The sequence below is a fragment of the Cervus elaphus genome, chromosome 23, assembly GCF_910594005.1.
Source record: "Cervus elaphus chromosome 23, mCerEla1.1, whole genome shotgun sequence".
In the NCBI taxonomy this organism is placed as follows: domain Eukaryota; kingdom Metazoa; phylum Chordata; class Mammalia; order Artiodactyla; family Cervidae; genus Cervus; species Cervus elaphus.
In genome coordinates this window covers 61,093,875-61,110,933 of record NC_057837.1, presented here as the reverse complement: position 1 = coordinate 61,110,933, position 17,059 = coordinate 61,093,875, and the positions used below count along the sequence as shown (strand labels likewise).

Below are 17,059 nucleotides of genomic sequence, written 5' to 3'. Positions count from 1 at the left end.
TTACTGAGGCTGTGCAAGTCTTGTTTTTATGCTGACTTTCCTCCCCCTCCAATTCTGTCTTCAGATTTCTTTGACTATCTGAGATACGATGGCTAATCTGCAGAATCTTTTCATTTGAACTTTGAGCATGGAGTCTTGCTGTAATAGAGCTGTGAGGGGCAAGTCCTATTTTCTCCTCCCAAACTGTGAGTTCCCTGAGGGTCTTCCTATATCTCACCCTCACCTCAGTTCATGTCCCATTGCACACAGGTAAAGACAGGTAAACTGAGTCAGAAAGTGTTCGATGTGGAAGGGAACAGCATTTATTGAACACTTATCATGTGTTAGACCTAGCACTAAGGTCTTGACCGTCAGTAATCCCTATGACCCCCTTGTGAGGTGGGTGGGGCCGACTTCCTGGTCAGAAGAGAAAATGGGAGAGATGGAGAGGCTCGGACACCTATCAGACAGGGAGCCTAGCCTGTCCCGCTCCAATTGCAAGATCTGAACAAGCAACTCGTTCAGAGCCTTAGGGTCAGGGCTGGGACCCAGATCATGCACCTCTGGGTCGACTCTTGGTAGAAAGAAACCTCTATTAGATCTAAAGATCTAAGTCCATCTGCAAAGGGGAGACCCTGACTCTTAGAGCTTCAGAAAGACCCTCTGCATGATTTAGTATGGCCAGCGTGAGGTAATATCTAAGGGGAATCAGGAGACTCCCTCCAGTTTCTTCTTTTGAACCTCAGTTTCTCAAACTGTAAGATAGGAAAAGAGGTCTTCAGGCTCGGGGAATTCTTTTCTCAACCGGCCAGCAGGTGGAGCACACTCTCCACCCCTCGCTTGGCCTCCAGAAAGTTGCGGAGTCTCGAGTGTCCAGAGGCCGAACCCTCAAGAGAAGTTCTCCGCCCACCTCGGCCGGCAGAGGGAGCTGCTGAGCCCCGGTTAGAGTCCCGTCCCCTGCAGGACATTCTCGGTACTGCAGGGACCAGAGCTGGGGGGCCCGGTAGGGACAGACCTCCGATCTCCCGCCCCCCGCCCCCGGGCCCGGAGCGTGGAGCCCCAGGTTGGGTTCTGGGGAGGGGATCCTGGGGATGGAGTAGCACAGACAAGGGAGCGTGAGACTCAGAGGCGGGGGTGCGGGGCCACCCCTTGCCCGCTCTCTGCATGGAGGGCGGCATAGGCTACAGGTAGTTGTCTTCGGCCGCGTCGACCCCGCCCGGGGAGTCCCGGGTCTCTTCGTCCGTGCTTTCGTCATCGTCGGGGGCCAGCGCCTCGATGTCGTGCGTTATGTCTGTCAGCAGCCGGTGGAAGGCCTGCGCCTCCGGCCGCTGGGCGCCGTCGTAGCTGCGCACCGCAGACGCCGACGTGGAGCTCATGCTGCGCTTGATGCGGCCGAAGCTGTCGGTGAGGATGCCGCCCTCGCGGATGCCCACGCCTTCCAGGAAGCCTTCGAAGTAACCGATGTCCTGGTCCGGGATGAAGGGCCTCATCCCTGCAGGTCAGAGGACCAGGGTGATTCCTCGGGGTCGGCCCTTCCCCTCCCACCGAGGGATCACCTTCGCTGGAGGGTCAGATGCCCGCCCTGCCACTCGCCGGCTGTGTGGCTTTGCACAACTCCTTGACTCTCTGAGCTGGAGAATAATGGTACAGTGCCCTGCACACATTTAAATGCTCACTGCATGTTAGCTTATTCTTCTTATCATCATTATTTCGATGGTTATATTTCTATTTATTCGTTATGTGCTGTGCTGTGCTTAGTCGCTCAGTTGTGTCCCACTCTTTGCGACCCCATGGACTCAATAAGTAGCCTCAATAAGTATTCTGAGCCTTACTGTCCTCACCTGTAAAACGGAGGTAATTGCACCTGTTCTCTCAGGCTGTGAGGATTAAATAAGGTTCTTAGCACACACTGAGCAGCCCATTTGACTTCAGTTTTACTTCTGTCACTACTTACTAGCTTTATGACTTATGTACTTTGCTTTTCTAAGCCTCAGTTTTCTCATCTGCAAAATGGAGGCAAGTCATAGTTTCAACTCTCAGAACTGAGGGCCTTCAACTAGATGATCCTTTGGCACATGGTTAACTGTCAAATACATGCTAGCTTATTAAGATGATCATTCCTGGGACTTCCCTGGTGGTCCAGTGGTTAAGGCTTGGTCTTCCAATCGAGGAGGGGGTGCAAATTCAATTCCTGGTCTGGAAGCTAATATCACACATGCCTCAGGACCAACAAAACCAAAACATAAAAGAGAAGCAATATTGTAACAAATTGAATAAAAACTTAAAAAAAAAAAGGATTATCATTCCTCTTTCTGTTATCATTAGCCCTCTTCACTAGTTCTATGGCCTTGGACAAGTTCCTTAGCCTCTCTGAACTTCAGACGCCTCATGGGGTAAAATGGGAAGCGTCATCCCCTCTCCCAGCTGTGCTGTGAAGGTGAAATGGTTACACGTGTGTTCTCTTTCCCAGCTCTGTGACTGCAGACAAGTCCCTTTCTCTCTCTGCACTTTGGTCTCCTTGTTTGTCTCATGGATCTCGTGATGCTGGCTTTATGGGAGGCCGAAGGGTAAAGAGTGAACACTCCCAGCCTGGGCAGGGGGCTCACCGAGCAGAAGGAACTTGCGCCGGTCTCCGTAGAGCTTCAGCAGGCCTGCGCAGTAGTCCTGGATGGGCAGCCCCAGCCGGTACTCCCGAAGCAGCAGCGCAAACTGCTGGATCTCTGGGGGCCCCAGCTTAGTCCGCAACTGTGGGTGCACCATTTGAAATTACTCCCCTGCCTAAAAGACCCAGAGCTGGGTGTATCCGGCCCAGCCCTCCTCTGAAAAGCTGCCCTCCTGGGGGACATCCAGACCCCTTGGGCTGCATCGAAGAGTGAGATGTGGACTCAAGCTGCCTAATTTCAAATTCTGGCTCCTTTACTGACCAGCTCTGTGATCATGAGCAGATGATAACCTCCTTAACCCTTGCTTTCCTCATCCGCAAAGTGAGAATAATGACAGCACTTCCCTCTTGGGTTGTTGAAAGATGAAAGGAGATCATACATTATAGGTGCTCAGAACAGTGCCTGGTATAAAGACAGCACTCACTGCTAGCTGACATTCGTTAAGGTCTTTCATGGCTGACTCCATTTACTCTCTGAACATCATACCCTGCCTTGACTTCTGAGGTCTTACACTTCAGTTATGCCCAGGATTGTTCATGATTCCTGAAATACCTGGCCACCCTGCCTGCCCCAGCTCACCGTGACCATGTAATCCTGTAACTGCTCGAGGCCCAGGCCGCTGTGGTCGCTGCTGCTGCAGTGGGAGCCATGGAAAGAAGGTGTGGACGTGCCGCTGTAACAGGCTTCAAACGTGTCCTGGGAGCTGTTGCTGTAGGAACAGAGGGAAGGGGCCTCATTCCCCCTCTCCAGCTCCTCTCCATGTGGTAGGCTGAAGGTGGGAGGGGACAGCCACCCATGCCCTGGGACTGAGCCCTCCTCCTGGACCCCATTTTGGCCCTCGAGGTCTCCTGTGATCTGGCCCTGCACCACCTCTCAAGCCTTGTCTCACCCTTGCTGCTTAGGCTCAGGCCACCTTGTCTTCGTGCTTTTCTGATACTCCAAGTACCTCCTCACCTCTGGGCCTTTGCACATGCTATTACCTTGGCCTGGAATGCCTCTCTTTCCCTGTTGTTTGCTCGGCTAACTCTTCCTCATCATTGGATTTTAAAAGTCACCTCCTTGGGAGAGTTCTCCCTGATCCTTCCCGACTGGGTTAGACCCTCTGTCCAATATGATCACAAAGTCTGTAAGTCTACCCACAACACGGAGGCCTTTCCAATGCCCCCGCCAAATGTCCTTTCTAGTCACTCTGTCCCTCACATCATCTGTCACAGCCTCAGTGGCCTCCTGGCTGCTCCTCAGCCTCGCCAAGCAGATCCTGCCTCAGCATCCTTGCACCTGCTGTTCCCTCTACCTGGAGTGCTCTTCCCCCTTTTATCCATCAGGTCTCAGTTCAAGTGTCGTCACCTTGGAGAGGCCCTCCTGACTCCCCAGGTGAGGCAGGGTTTTTGTAGCCACTCTGAGATTCTCAGTAGTGTTTCTTAATGTTGATGCTTATTGCTACTAAATAATGATTTCGTTGTCTCTTTGCCACACTTGCAAAGCATGCAGGAGCAGGGACCTTGATTTTCTCTGTTTGCTGAGTACCTACTATGTGCCGAGCACAGGTCTCACTCTTGCCTTGCTCCCCCTGTATCCCTAGCACACAGCATAGCACACAGGGATGCTGAGGCAGGATCCACGTGGCGAGTCTGAGGAGCACCCAGGAGGCCACTGTGGCTGCGACAGAGGGTGTGAGGGACAGAGTGGTTAGAGAGGACATTTGGTGGGGGCATCAGAAAAGCCTCTGTGTCATGGGTAGGTACAGGGTAGGTACTCAATAAATATTGTTTAAATAAAAGTCAGCCTTGGGCTCTGCCTCCTGGTCTCTACGTTGTTCCAGAACCATCATCAATGATTAGCTCCATAGAAGCAGTGTAAGCTTAGTGTGGACTCTAAGCCTACTTGGGTTCAAACCCCAGGCCAATAACTTACTAGCTTCTTGACCTTGTGTCAAGTTACTTAACTTCTCTATTTTTCAATTTCTCTAGTTATAAAATGGGATGGTAAAAATTGGTGTCATTGTGAGAAATAGAGGCATTAGAGTTATGGACTAAGCAATAAATAAACAGTAGTTACTATAATGTTACTATGTTGATTTTTAAAATGAATTGCATTATAAAATAGTCCTTGGCACATAGCAAGTTCAAAAGTTACTCATTATCATGATTGTTGTCTCTCTAGCATACAGCAGATTGTTTAAGGACTGGCCTAAGGGTACACACTATTAGGCAAATATGTTGCTGCTAAATGGGGGGGGGCAGTGTAGGCATATATCACCAGCAGAGACTTCCCCTTGTCCAGCCAAAGGCTTTAGCAACAGAATTATGGTGACCAACATGTCTCACTTTCCCTGGGACTTCCCTAGTTTTAGTACTGAAAATTCCATGAACCGGGGAACCCCTAAATCCTGAGCAAACTGGGGTGGTTGGTCACCCAAAATGGAAGCCTGGACAATGTTCCCCACTGAGACTTTTTTAAAAACCCTATGTTTTCCAGTCCTGCTTATAGCTAGTTGTGCCCATGAGACCACGTGCTGGCTGACAAGATGTAAGCAGAAGCCATCAGGTGGAAATTTTAGCCAAGAATTAAAGACCTGCTGTGATGGTTGGAGTTATAACCATTATTTTGGCCCATGAGGTGATTTGGGGGATGGAAGCAAGTGTTAGGGAGGCTGGAAAGATACGTCTGGGCTCTTGATGACCACAAGGCCGTGAACTCCTGGTCTACTTTATGTAAGAGAGATGGGGAGGGGGAGGAAACTCTTGTTTAAGTGGCTCTTTTTTAGAGTTTTCTATTCCATGAAGCCAAAATGATTTTTTGGCATTAGTTGTGATTTTGACCTCTGCAGGCCAGTGAGTGTCTGGATGACTGGGGAAGAGTGGCAGGGTCCTGTGGACCTAGTTTTGGGTTCTGGCTGCCCTGTCTCTCAGGGGTTCAGATTCTATCAGCTCACCAGAGCCTCAGGCTCAGAGCCCAGTATCTCAGCACAAATCAAAGTGGAGTCACTTTCCCCCAGCCTCTCTTGCCCACAGGGCCCCAAGAGTGCCCAGAGGAGCAGCCCAGCTCGTGCAGGGACAGAAGGGACCAGAGTGGGGCCCCTGGCCAGGGCAGTACTCACAAGGAGCTGCAGCAGCTGAAGTCAGCGTCGTAGGCATAGGTCCCGTCAGTGCGGCAGCTCTCACCTGGGGGCAGCAGACAGAGGGTGGTCAGAGGAGGCAAAGCAGGGACCAATATCCCTGGCTCCCCGAGGCCCCAAGCTCAGCCCCACCCTGGAGTGAAGACGGCAGCTGGAGCGAGGATGGCCTTGTAAGTAATCGTACAGGAGTTAGCTTACATTGAGTGAAACGGGCAGCCACTGGAAGATTCTGACCAGGATTCCTGCCCCCACCACCAACCCAGAGACAACCTTGGCCAACCTACCTCTTCCTCCTGGCCCTCACCTTCCCCAAGGTTGGGACAACACCACCGTCCTGCCTACTCATTCATGGGGGCCTTGGGGAGAGCAAGCCAGGGAACAGTTGCAGTAGGGGCTGTAAGCCATATATGTTTGAGAGAGAGAGAGAGAAAAGACTTTTGAGGGGAAGGAGGTCAAAACCATGAGGAGATAAGAGCACCAGGGACAGAGAACTTGCTCTGTACCTGACCCTGTCGTCTCAGTGAATCCAGGTACTGGCCTCCCCCTGCCCATCTTGACTCACTCAGTGGCACTTCCTCAGGACACTCCCCTGACTTTCCAGGTTAGGCTGGTTTCTCATTATACATGTTCATACTAGAGTATGTGGTTGCATTTTACTTGTGTAACTATTTCCTTTAAAGTAGGTTCTTTTTCTTAAAAAAAAAAAACCAAAAACAAAAACAGGATTTCCCTGATAGTCCAGTGGTTGGAAATCCACCTGCCAATACAAGGGACATTGGTTCGATCCCTGGTCTGGCAAGATTCCACATGCTGTGGGGGCCACTACGACCACGCACCTTGAAGCCTGTGCTCTGCAACAAGAGACGCCATCACAATGAGAAGCGTGTGCACCACAGCTAGAGAGTAGCCCCCGCTTGCTGCAACTAGAGAAGGCCCACAAGCAGCAGTAAAGACCAGTGTGGCCAAAAGAATTATTTTTATTTATTTATTTGTGTACACCGGGTCTTCCTTGTGGCACACAGGATCTTTAGTTAAAGCATGCGAAATTTTGGTTGCAACATGTGGGATCTAGTTCTCTGGCCAGGGATTGAACCGGAACCCCTGGATCGGGAGCATAAAGTCCTAGCCATTGAACCACCAGGGAAGTCCTTGCGTAACTATTTAATTACTGTCAGCCGATTTCAGCAATGCAAGCCTCCAAGGGAGGACCATGTCTGATTTTAGTCACCAGTGCATCCTGGCAATTAGCAGGAGCCGACACTCAGGTGTTCAAGAAATATTTGTTGAATTATTTATTTGTCCATCATCCCTGGGAGAGTCGATGAACTTTCTCAGAGTCTCAATAACCACAGTTCCCACAGAGGGGAGTGCTTCCAAGAGGAAAGAGCCCACTCCCTGTTGCTGGAGCTATGCAAACAGGGACCACCCTGAGAGGGCTGTGGCTGAGGAAGTTCACTTTGGGGCCTTGAAGGCAGCATGGAGAGTGAAGCTGCTGCAGATGGAAGCTTTAGAATCAGGTGCACTTGGGTTTGAATCCTGACTCTGTCATTTGCCAGCTGTGTGACCTTGAGACATTTATTGACCACTCTGAGCCTTAATAGCCTCATCTGTTAAAACTGGGTTCATAAGCCTCAGACAGTTCTTTCATCTATTCAGAAAATACGACTTGAGTGTCTGCCCCTGGTCCTCCGCTAGGAACAGGGGACACAGTGGCAAACAGGACACATGAGGTTGTTATGAGGATTACAAAACGTGTGGCACATTGGGTCTGTGCTTGGCACATAGCTGGTGCTCAACAAATCTCTATTGGTTTCATTTTCATTCCAGCCCTTGACAGCATTCAAGGACCAGTCTTGAAATCTTGGTTTTGACCTAGAGTCCTAGTAGGGCTAGATGGCTCAGTAAACAGACAATGCCCCTGGAACACCAAAATACAAAAGGAGAGACAGTTCACCTCTAAAGGGCTTATTATAAAGCTAGGCTTGAGGTCATTATGAAATTGGGCATTTTATTTTAGCTATATATTGGGGGTACACTGTAATTGCTGTAGAAGTCAGGACCCCTAAAGGCTTTTGTTGGCCCCAGTCTTGGGACATATCACCCCCCACCCGGCCCCTGACCCCCACCTCCTCTGGCCTTTCGGGATGATTCACAGGAAGGTTGGCCAGGAATCGGAATACTCACTGCGGCTACAGAGCCACGGCCGTTCAGGAGTGGATGTGTAGTGGTAGCCGGCCCGGTCCACACACTCAATGCTCTGGTCCCCGTAGATGATCTGGAAGACTTGACAGATGAGGGCGCAGGACTCCTCGGCAGCATCCTTGTCCAGAGAGGAGGATAGAGCTCAGTCCTTCTTCCGTGATCAGGATGCCCCTGCTTCCTGAAAACGCAGTGTGAGCAGGCACACGGGGCACACACGCAACTATGGGTGACTTTAGATCCACTATGAGGTCATTTCCCATCAAAATTATATAGCCATGCTCTGGGTGGCTTTTAAAGAAATAGCCACTTACTGGTCTTTATAGAATCCCGTGACAACTGTAACTCTTGTGCTCTGAAAAGTACACACATGTACCCCCAATTTATGGGAGAATTATGGGCCTTCCTGAAGCTTATGCTAAATTAAACATTAGCATGCTTATGCTAAATTCAATTAAGTTTACATGTAGGAAGCTGAAGCCCAGAGACATAAAGTGATTAGCCAGGACTAGAACCCTGGTCTCCTAATACCTAGTAAGAGGAGGAAGAATTAAAGGTATGAAAATGTTAGGCTCAACATAGTTACTGTGCCATAGTTAGATGTGAGCTTCCTGGCACCCAGGGCAAAAATGGAAGGAGGATGAATATATAAGCTTCAGTCCCTGATAGAAGGAAGGCATTTAGGTTCTTGGATAAGATTTTTTTGAGATGGCAAATTTGAAGAGGAATTTGCCTCTTTGATTTACCTATTTAAGTAAGAGATACAGAAAGACAACTAATGAAGAGTCCATCTTCATGAAGTCGTTTCTTATTTTGTGCTTCTGAAAAAGTCAGCCCAGGGTGTAAATTAAAATGTAACCTCAGGACAGGCATTTTGGGATGAGGGAGTGAAACTGTCATTAAACCAGGGTTGATCCTTATAATAACCCTATCAAATGGACAGAGAAGAGGGGATCCTTATTTTATGAGAGTGGATAAGTGACTCACCTAGGCTCACATAGCAGGCTCATGGCTTTGGTTAATACTGGCACGCAGGTTTTTTGACTCTTAACTCCTGTACCCTTCTTGGGACCATGATGCCACAGATTGGAGGCCAGAGGCTCAGATACTCCCGGAAAACAAGCCTTATTTATTTACTCATTCTACAAATTATTACTTATTTCCACTGTGTGGCAGGCACCGGGATGGGTTCTGGGGTCTCAGAGGTGAATTGGGTAAAGCCTAAAGCCCTCACAGCATAGTGGGATAAACAGGGCACACTGGCACCTATGCCTAGAATTGACTTTCTTGGCTCTTTGCCCTGCTGCTTCCTTCTCTCTTCCACATTTCAGTTTAAAAGGTACAAACTCACTTTCCCTCTGAAAAATGAATCTCCTTCCTCTTTATCATTACAAGTTGCCTGTTTTTTTCTTGGTCCCCATCACAACATATTGTAATGTATTACGAACTAATCAATCTACTCAATATATTTATTGAGCAGCTAGGAAATGGCAACTCACTCCAGTATTTTTGCCTGGAGAATCCCATGGACAGAGGAGCCTGGTGGGCTACAGTCCATGGGGTTGCAGAGAGTCGGACATGACTGAAGCGACTTAGCATGAACACACACATATGCCAGGCACTTTTCTGGGTGCCAAGGATAAATGAGAAAGTGTCTCAAGTCAGCTCCATAGCCTGAGTTTACTGGTTACTATCCCCCTTTCTTTCTAAAGAGGCACCGTGTCTATTTTGTTCACCACATGGGATTTATATACAGGGGGAGTTCAAGACCCGGGGTCAGAGAAAAAGCTTACAAGTCTCAGGGTTTGAAGGTGTCTGCTAGACACTGAGTTCCCTAAGGGAGGACACTAATTATGTCTTATTCATTTCTGTATCCATGGCACCTAGACCAATGCCTAGCAGAAGCTGGTACTCAATGAACATGGTCAAATAAATAAAAGCAAGGGTGAATGTGCTGGATAGAGGGTGGGGCAAGAATGGCAGGAAATCTTATTTTTTGGGTGATGACCATTGTTACCAAGAGTACAGGCTCTGAACTTCTGGGTCCCAGTGTTAAATCACAGCCTGCTTCCTGCGTGACCTTGCACAAGTTGCTTAGCCTCTGTGTCTGTTTCCTTCTCTGTAGAATAGGAATGATGGTAATATTTGCCTCTAGGGGTTAACGTGAGAACAAAATGATTAATGCTGGTTTCCTGTCTGGCACAGGTCGGGCACTCAATTCGTGCTGGTGATTACTGTCCTCATGATTGTTACTGTGGTACTGCGGAGACTGACGACTTTGGGGAAGGAGGAGGGCTGGAGGAGAGATTAGATCAAGTCTGGGCCATTTTGAGCTTTCATCCCTCCGGGACAAGTAAGGGGGAGGTGTCCTTGAGGTGTCCGGGAACTGGAGGGTAGAAGTCTTTTGCCTTTACGGGCACACAGTACCTGAAATCCTGGATAGTAGGGCCAAAGGAGGGAGATGAAAAGGGGCGGGGGGACGGGGCAGTGGGGGCGGAGTATTCGGGGAGTGGGGCCGGAGGGCTGGGGGAGGTGGGGGAGGGGGGTGAACACGCGCCCTGGAGGCAGGGTGCAGGGGCGCAGGGTGCCCTCGGGCTCACCCTGTTGGCCACAGCCAGAATGACCAGGTTGCAGTAGGCGTCGGGGCTGGGGTCCTGCGGGTCGAGCGGGTTGGGGCCCGGGTGGCGCCGCTCCCAGCTGCCACCGCCGCCGCCCGCCTGCCTCCGCTCCCAGCTGCCGCCTGGCTTGCCCGCGCCGCCGCCGCCGCCGGCGTGCCGCCGCTCCCAGCTGCCGCTGAACGTCTGCCGCCGCTCCCAGCTGCCCGACGCCCGCGCCCCGGCGCGCTGGCGCTCCAGGCTGCCGCCGCCGCCGCCTCCGCCGCCCCCGGCCCGGGCCTCGGCGCCTGAGCCCCCGCCCCACGCCATCCGCCAGTCCAGGCTGCAGATGGTGTGGCGCCGCTCGGTGGTGCCCACCCGCCGCTTCTCGGGCGCCACGCCCGGCGGGCCCGGGTCGCGCCCCGCCCCGCCGGGGCTGGCGTCTACGCCGGCTGGCACCGGGTCCACGCCCAAACCTAGGAGAGGTCGGGTGGCCGTCAGAGAAGGAGATCCATGCTAAGCGCCCCCTCTCCCGAGGCCAGCTGGGGGTCCTGACCCGCCGCTGCGGGATGGGGGTTTGGGAGTGAGTCCCCCGGCCCCTGTGCTCAGGTCGCAGCCCTGGCTTCGAAGTCTGGAGGCCCGACCCCGCCTCATTCCGGGTCCCTGCCTTTGGACCCCGCCCCACCCTCAGGCTCCACCCCTGACCTGACAGTTCCCACCCATCCCACCCTATCCAGACGCCCCTCGCCTCGGACCCTGCCGTCTGGTCTGAGTAGTGGTCAGGCTATCGCCTCCCTCTTTACTGTTAACTCTGGCCCTGTTCTTGGTTTCGGGAACCTCTCCTCGAGCCCAAGCTTCCCTTCAGCCCCGCCCCTCGCCTCAGGCCCCGCCCCTAGCTTGGCAGGGTCTCACACCTCCCACCTGGTATCTCAGCCGCGAGCTCCGCCCCGCAGTGTAGGGCTCCGCCCCTAAATGAGACTCCGCCTCTTGCCCCAGGTATCCTCCTAGCCTCAGAGCTTTAGTACCCATTAATCACGCCTTCAGGCCTCAGAATTCTGGCTTCTCCATCATTTCCGAGATGGTGGGTCAGGCCGCCCTCCTTCAAGCCTCAACACTGGGCTCCCTCTTCTTGCAAACAGCCGTGCCCTATCCCTAGTCTCGGGGTAGTTTGGTCAGGCCTTTCCATCACCCCATTCCCCAACCTCAGGCCCCGCTCCCGCCCCAGGCCACGCCCATTCCTAGGTGTCAAGCCCGTTCTCTACCCCTTCCCCTCCCCGCCCTGCCCCGCCAGGCCCCGCCCACCGTACCGGTCTTCAGCACCAGCAGGTGCAGAGCGTCGTCCTGCAGGTAGGAGGCGGCGGCAATCTCGTGCGTGGGGATACGCAAGATAAGCTCCTCGTTGTCGCGCCAGGTGAGCAGCAGGCAGCGGGCCGACAGGCTCAGGATGCTGTCCTGCTCCGCCGTGGTCTTCAGCGGCAGCTCCTTCAGCTGCTGCGGGGTGGGTCGGATCTCCTGAGTCCCGGTGGCCACGGGTGGGAAACGTAGGGGACCAGACCCTGTCCTCCCCTCTCCCGGCGCCTCACCCTGGCCGTGTCCAGCAGCTGCAGGAGCTCGTCCCGGCTGGAAGGGTTCAGTGAGGAGGTGACCCAGGTGAGGTGGCCCAGGAACTGTATAGAAATGGGAAGGGGGTGGGGGTGGTGGGAGAAGGGCAGAGAGAGGTCACCTTGAAGCCGCGGAAGACCCTGACCTCACTGACACCGTGAGGGTAGACTGAGATAGAAATATCTGAATTAATAATAATGGCTTGGTAATAACTGTTATTAAAGCAATCCTAGGAGCCATAGTCCTGCGAGTTTTATGCACTCATTCATCCTTACTTTGAGGATGAGAAAACTAAAGCACAGTCAAAATAAATAACCTGCCCAGTATTATCTATAATAAAAAGGGTGGAGCTGGACTCCACACACCAGAACCCACACTCTCACTGCTAACTTATTTTTGCTAAAATAAGCTTATTTAATGAGCATACAGTTATTTAACTATGGCAGAAGCAAAGGTCACTGTAATAGCTTGAAAGAACAGGCCACTTGTAATTTCCCACTTGGCCTGAGTGGCTCCTGTTCACCCCAAGCACCTGTGTCAACAGGTCACTGGCCTTCTTTATGATCTTGTTGCAGAAATTAAGTGGGAAGGGAAGAATATTGTATCAAGTTCATATATTTTGACAGAAAAATAAGTAAATAAATCATTCATTCTTACTTATAGCTTAATGTTATCACACTTAAATGTCATTAAGTGTAAGAATCAACTTTTTTCATCATTTTTAGTTTTGTTCTTACAAGTGAATTCTACCAATCATACCATTTCTTTTATTCTCTATAAAGCTTCAGTCCTCAGTTTTTTAAGTGGAATTGTTAGCTTGTCCATTTATAGCGTTGCCAGATAAAATACAAGATGCCAATTAAATGTGGTTTTCATGTAAATAACTAATTTTTTAGTTTGTTTTTAAAGTAATTTTAGTCTTACGTAACATTGGGGATATATTAATACGAAAAAATACTCATTGCCTACCTGAAATTCAAATTTTTAATAAAAACTTTATTGAAGTATAATTGATTTACAATACTTCAGGTATACAGTCAAGTGACTCAGCTGTATACATATATAATATATATATTCTTTTTCATATTCTTTTCCATCATAGGTTATTACAAAATATCAACTATATTTCCCTGTGTTATACAATATGTCCTTGTTGTTTATCTATTTTATATATAGTAGTGTGTGTATGTGTTAATCTCAAACTCCTAATTTATCCCTCCCCCTACCAAAATTTAAATTTAACTGGGTGCCTGTTTTTGCTAAATCTGACACTCCTACCCCCATATCGATCTTCACTGGGTAATGAGGATTCTCCACTGCTCCTTCATGGTGTGCATGAAATAGAAGTAAAGCCCTTGAGTTGGCCCAAGTCCCTGTGACTTGCAGAACTGGCTTCCTTTAATCTGGACACCATCCAAGTAGCAGTAATGTCACTGCAGTAAAATCTCACAAGACGGACTGGCTTTTCAGTGCACAGGGCACCTTCCCATCTGCTCTGCCCTTGGGGTAGACTTTGAGCCCCATGTTGAGATGGGAACACTGAGGCCGAGCAGATGGAGGTCACTTGCTGAGGGTTCCCAGCATAATGCACGTGCAAGGCTGGGTTGACTCCAGGTCTCTTTCCCCTAAGCCTCCCCTGTGTAAACAAGGCTGGTCATAGGCTGGTGGGCAGGAGAGGTAAAGTCTTTCCTGATGGGGTCCAGAACACGCCACCCTAAAATATGGCACCTCAGCACATTGACTATTTTAAGCTGAAGGAGTCAGAGGAAAGGACAGAAAGAGGAAGGTCATTCAGAATTCCCCTACATCATCCTTCTTCCCTGAAAGCAGGAGATAAGTCTCCCTGGTGAAAGGTACCCTCTTTTCAGAGTACCAGCAGGAAGGGAGACCTCCTTATCACCAGAGACAGGGAACTGAGGGCTGAGAAGTCTGTATAAACAAACCTTGTTCCTCCTTTACCATATACTACCCCTACTCCGAACCCCTCTGCCTTGTCAATTCTTCACAGATTTATTGTTTCTTTGTCAAAATGTATAAAAGATTCCTGCTCTAGTCACTTCTCAGGGTCTTCCATTCTCTCCCTGAACATTCTCATGTACATGTGAAAATTTAATAAAATGTGCATGCTTTTCTCCAGTTAATCTTTGTTCAGTTTAAATTTCAGACCCAGCCAGGGACCCTAAGAGGGTTGAGGGAAACGTTCCCCCTAATCTGTTGTCCCCATATCCTTCCCACCCCTCCCCTCTCTTCCCACGCATACCTTGACCTCTTTCTCCAGATAGTCACAGAGCAGAATCTGAGGGTCGATGAGGTAGTCGGGGGGATAGAGGGGCATCGAGTGCAGGGGACGGCGGCTCACACTGCTCCGACAGGCTGCCCGGCGCGCAGCCTTGGGGAACACCAGCCTCCGGATGGGGGACACAAAGCCCTGGAGGGGGCAAGGGCATGGGGGTAAAAGCAGTAATAATAGCCACTGACTTGGTCTTCTCCAGCACCAGCACTTAGACGCAGCCTTTTACTTGTATTATCTAATTGAATTCTGACAAAAACACTGCAGGGAGGGGCAGGTTACCTCTGTGATTTCCATTTTACAGATGGAGAAACTGAGCCTCAGAGAGAGCTAGTAAGGTTACCAGCTAGTGGCTGTAGAACCAATAGTTCATCCTGGGCAGTCTGGCTCCAAACCTTCATTCTAAATACCCAGATGAGGGAGTTTGGGGGAGAATGGATACATGTCTATGTATGGCTGAGTCCCTTTGCCGTTCGCCTGAAACTATCACAACATTGTTAATTGGCTAACCCCAGTATAAAATTAAAAGTTTAAAAAAATAAACACCCAGGTGACAGTAGGAACCTACCCAGGCTGGGTCAAGTACAGAAAAATATTAACATCCAGTTTGGCTGAATGGTAGGTGCATAGGTATTTATTAAGCTATTTTCTGTGCTTTCCTCAATATTAGAAATGCTTGATTTCTAATTAGCATAATCCAGTGGGCACCTGCATAAATATGGCCTGGATCTAGATTGAAGGAGCAAATTCTAGGGCCTCAACCCAGCCCAACAGAATTTAAACTCCCAGGAAAGTGTGAGCACTGATCTGGAACAGTGGTTCTCAGTGTGTAGTTCCTGGGTCTCCACCACCAGCAGTAGCAGCATCTCCTGGGAATTTAAGAGAAATGTACATTCTTGTGCTCCATTCCAGACCTATTGGATCAGAAACTGGAATGAGACCCCCACGATCTGTGTTTTAACAAGCACCCCAGGTGATTCTGATGCCCAATTCAAGTTTTACAATCAGTATCATGGAGCCTGGATTAAATACAAGGAAGCTCTGAGGAATGAGATCAAGCAATCTGGGAACAGGCATTCCAAGAAGAGGGCACAGCATGTGCAAAACCTTGGGGGCTGCAAGGGCTGGATGAGCACAAGCCTGGAGAAGATGTATTATAGCCATTTCGCTGTAGCCAAATGATGAGATGAACAAGTCATAGAGGGCTTAAATGTTGGCTGTGGAGCCAGGACTTTATCCCATCTATGGGAGTATGTGTGTATGCCTGAGTGGACCGGGCAAGTAATTGTTTTGTCTGTGGCCCTGAATGGTCCAGCCTTGCCCACTTCTCCAGCTTCATCTCACTGCCCCTCACTCCTGTTCTCTGGTTCTAGGGCCATCTTTCAGTTCTTCCTACGTGCTATATTCCTTCCTCCCATGGAGGGCCTTTGCACACAGTTTCCCTGCCTGAAACACTCTTTCCTACCCCCTTTCCTTCCACCTATCAGCTCAGGCTGACCAGTCTAAGGTTTAACATTCTCTCAGCACTGCATATGGAGCCTTTTGTGCAATTTTACATTAATTGCTTTAAAAAAAAATTAATAGCTGTCTCCCCCACTAGGCTGTGAGCTCCAGGGAGGGAGCAGGGACCTTGTCTGACTTTGCTCACAGTACATCATTACCAGCACCAGGCGTGGTGCGTGGCACATAATATGTACTGAATAAATATCTGTAGAAGGAAGGAACAAAGAAGCAACAAGCATCTATGTCTTGGCTCCCTTCGGAGCCCTCATAATTCACATGGGAGCCTTTTCAAACAGTTGAATCTTGGTTTCCTGGAGGAGGAGGGCTTGGTGGGGATGGGGGTGGGAGTTGGAAGCCCAGAGGCTTCCTGGACCTCAAAGACAAACAGGTGAGATGCCCAGAGAACCAGACTAGAAAATTTCTGAGAGTCAGGAAGAAGTAAAGATCTAGGGGGTTGGGGAGTGACCCTCAGGCTGAGGCCTTTGGAGCAGAACTGGTCCCTGTATAAAGATGGGGAGAGGGCAGGCTCAGCTAGAACCTGGCAGGAGGAGGAGGTAGGTGTCCCAAGCCCAGATAGGCCACCTCATAGCACAGACTTGCCCTGTCTGAGGTCCTTCTCTCTGATGAGGCAAGGAGCAGGGGGATGGGTTTGCTGGGTGTCCGTTTTTCTGTCTGTCCTTCAGTCTGAGAAACTTCCTGAGGAACACCAGAGAAGCCGGTTGGGAGTATCTCCCAGACTAATCTGGCTGGCTGGATTTTCCTGGAAGGTACCTGTCCGTCTGTTTTTTCCTGGGATGGCAGAGGCCACTAAGAGCAGGGAGACTGGTTAGAGACTTTGAGCCCAAATGTCTGGCTGCCCAAGGGTGGAGAGGAAGGTCTTTCCAAATAAGAAGAAAGGTGCTCCTGACGCCACTCACTGCCCATCACCCCACCCCCAGGCTTCTCATTTCTCTAACTCTGGGGACACTTCTCTACCCCGAGCCCTTTCCAAACCCCCACCTACCTTTTTCCCTTTCTTGACTTCATATTCCATGGTGAAGCGTCCCCTCCGCTCCTGCCACCCTCCTGGCCACCCCTCCACCTTCTCCCCCCACGCAGTTCCTTTGTTCTT

The 17,059-nt window shown here is 50.3% G+C and overlaps 1 protein-coding gene across 4 annotated transcripts; it reads right to left on the bottom strand.

Annotated features, from left to right (window-relative positions):
* Window positions 1-286: 286 nt before the first annotated feature.
* CCM2L (CCM2 like scaffold protein) lies at window positions 287-17,058 on the bottom strand. Of its 4 annotated transcripts, none has more exons than XM_043884458.1 (11): window positions 16,952-17,058; window positions 14,416-14,583; window positions 12,137-12,220; window positions 11,861-12,044; window positions 10,560-11,029; window positions 9,977-10,078; window positions 7,945-8,080; window positions 5,743-5,806; window positions 3,222-3,351; window positions 2,586-2,724; window positions 287-1,471 (listed from the first exon to the last, which is right to left on the bottom strand). In XM_043884458.1, the coding sequence occupies exons 1-11, from the start codon at window positions 16,979-16,981 to the stop codon at window positions 1,161-1,163; spliced, it is 1,818 nt and encodes a 605-aa protein (XP_043740393.1). In that variant the 5' UTR covers window positions 16,982-17,058; the 3' UTR covers window positions 287-1,160. The 4 variants fall into 4 exon arrangements, with proteins under 4 accessions (XP_043740393.1, XP_043740394.1, XP_043740395.1 ...); XM_043884459.1 differs by having other exon boundaries at window positions 11,861-12,041; XM_043884460.1 differs by lacking the exon at window positions 9,977-10,078.
* Window position 17,059: the final 1 nt, after the last annotated feature.

Coding starts and splice junctions, on each gene's coding strand:
- CCM2L (XM_043884458.1), bottom strand. CDS start 16,981: ATGGAATATGAAGTCAAGAAAGGGAAAAAG. Junction 12,221..14,415: donor ATCTGGAGAAAGAGGTCAAG/GTATGCGTGGGA, acceptor ATTTCTATACAG/TTCCTGGGCCACCTCACCTG. Junction 8,081..9,976: donor GTTCAGAGCCTGTACTCTTG/GTAACAATGGTC, acceptor TCTCTGGACAAG/GATGCTGCCGAGGAGTCCTG.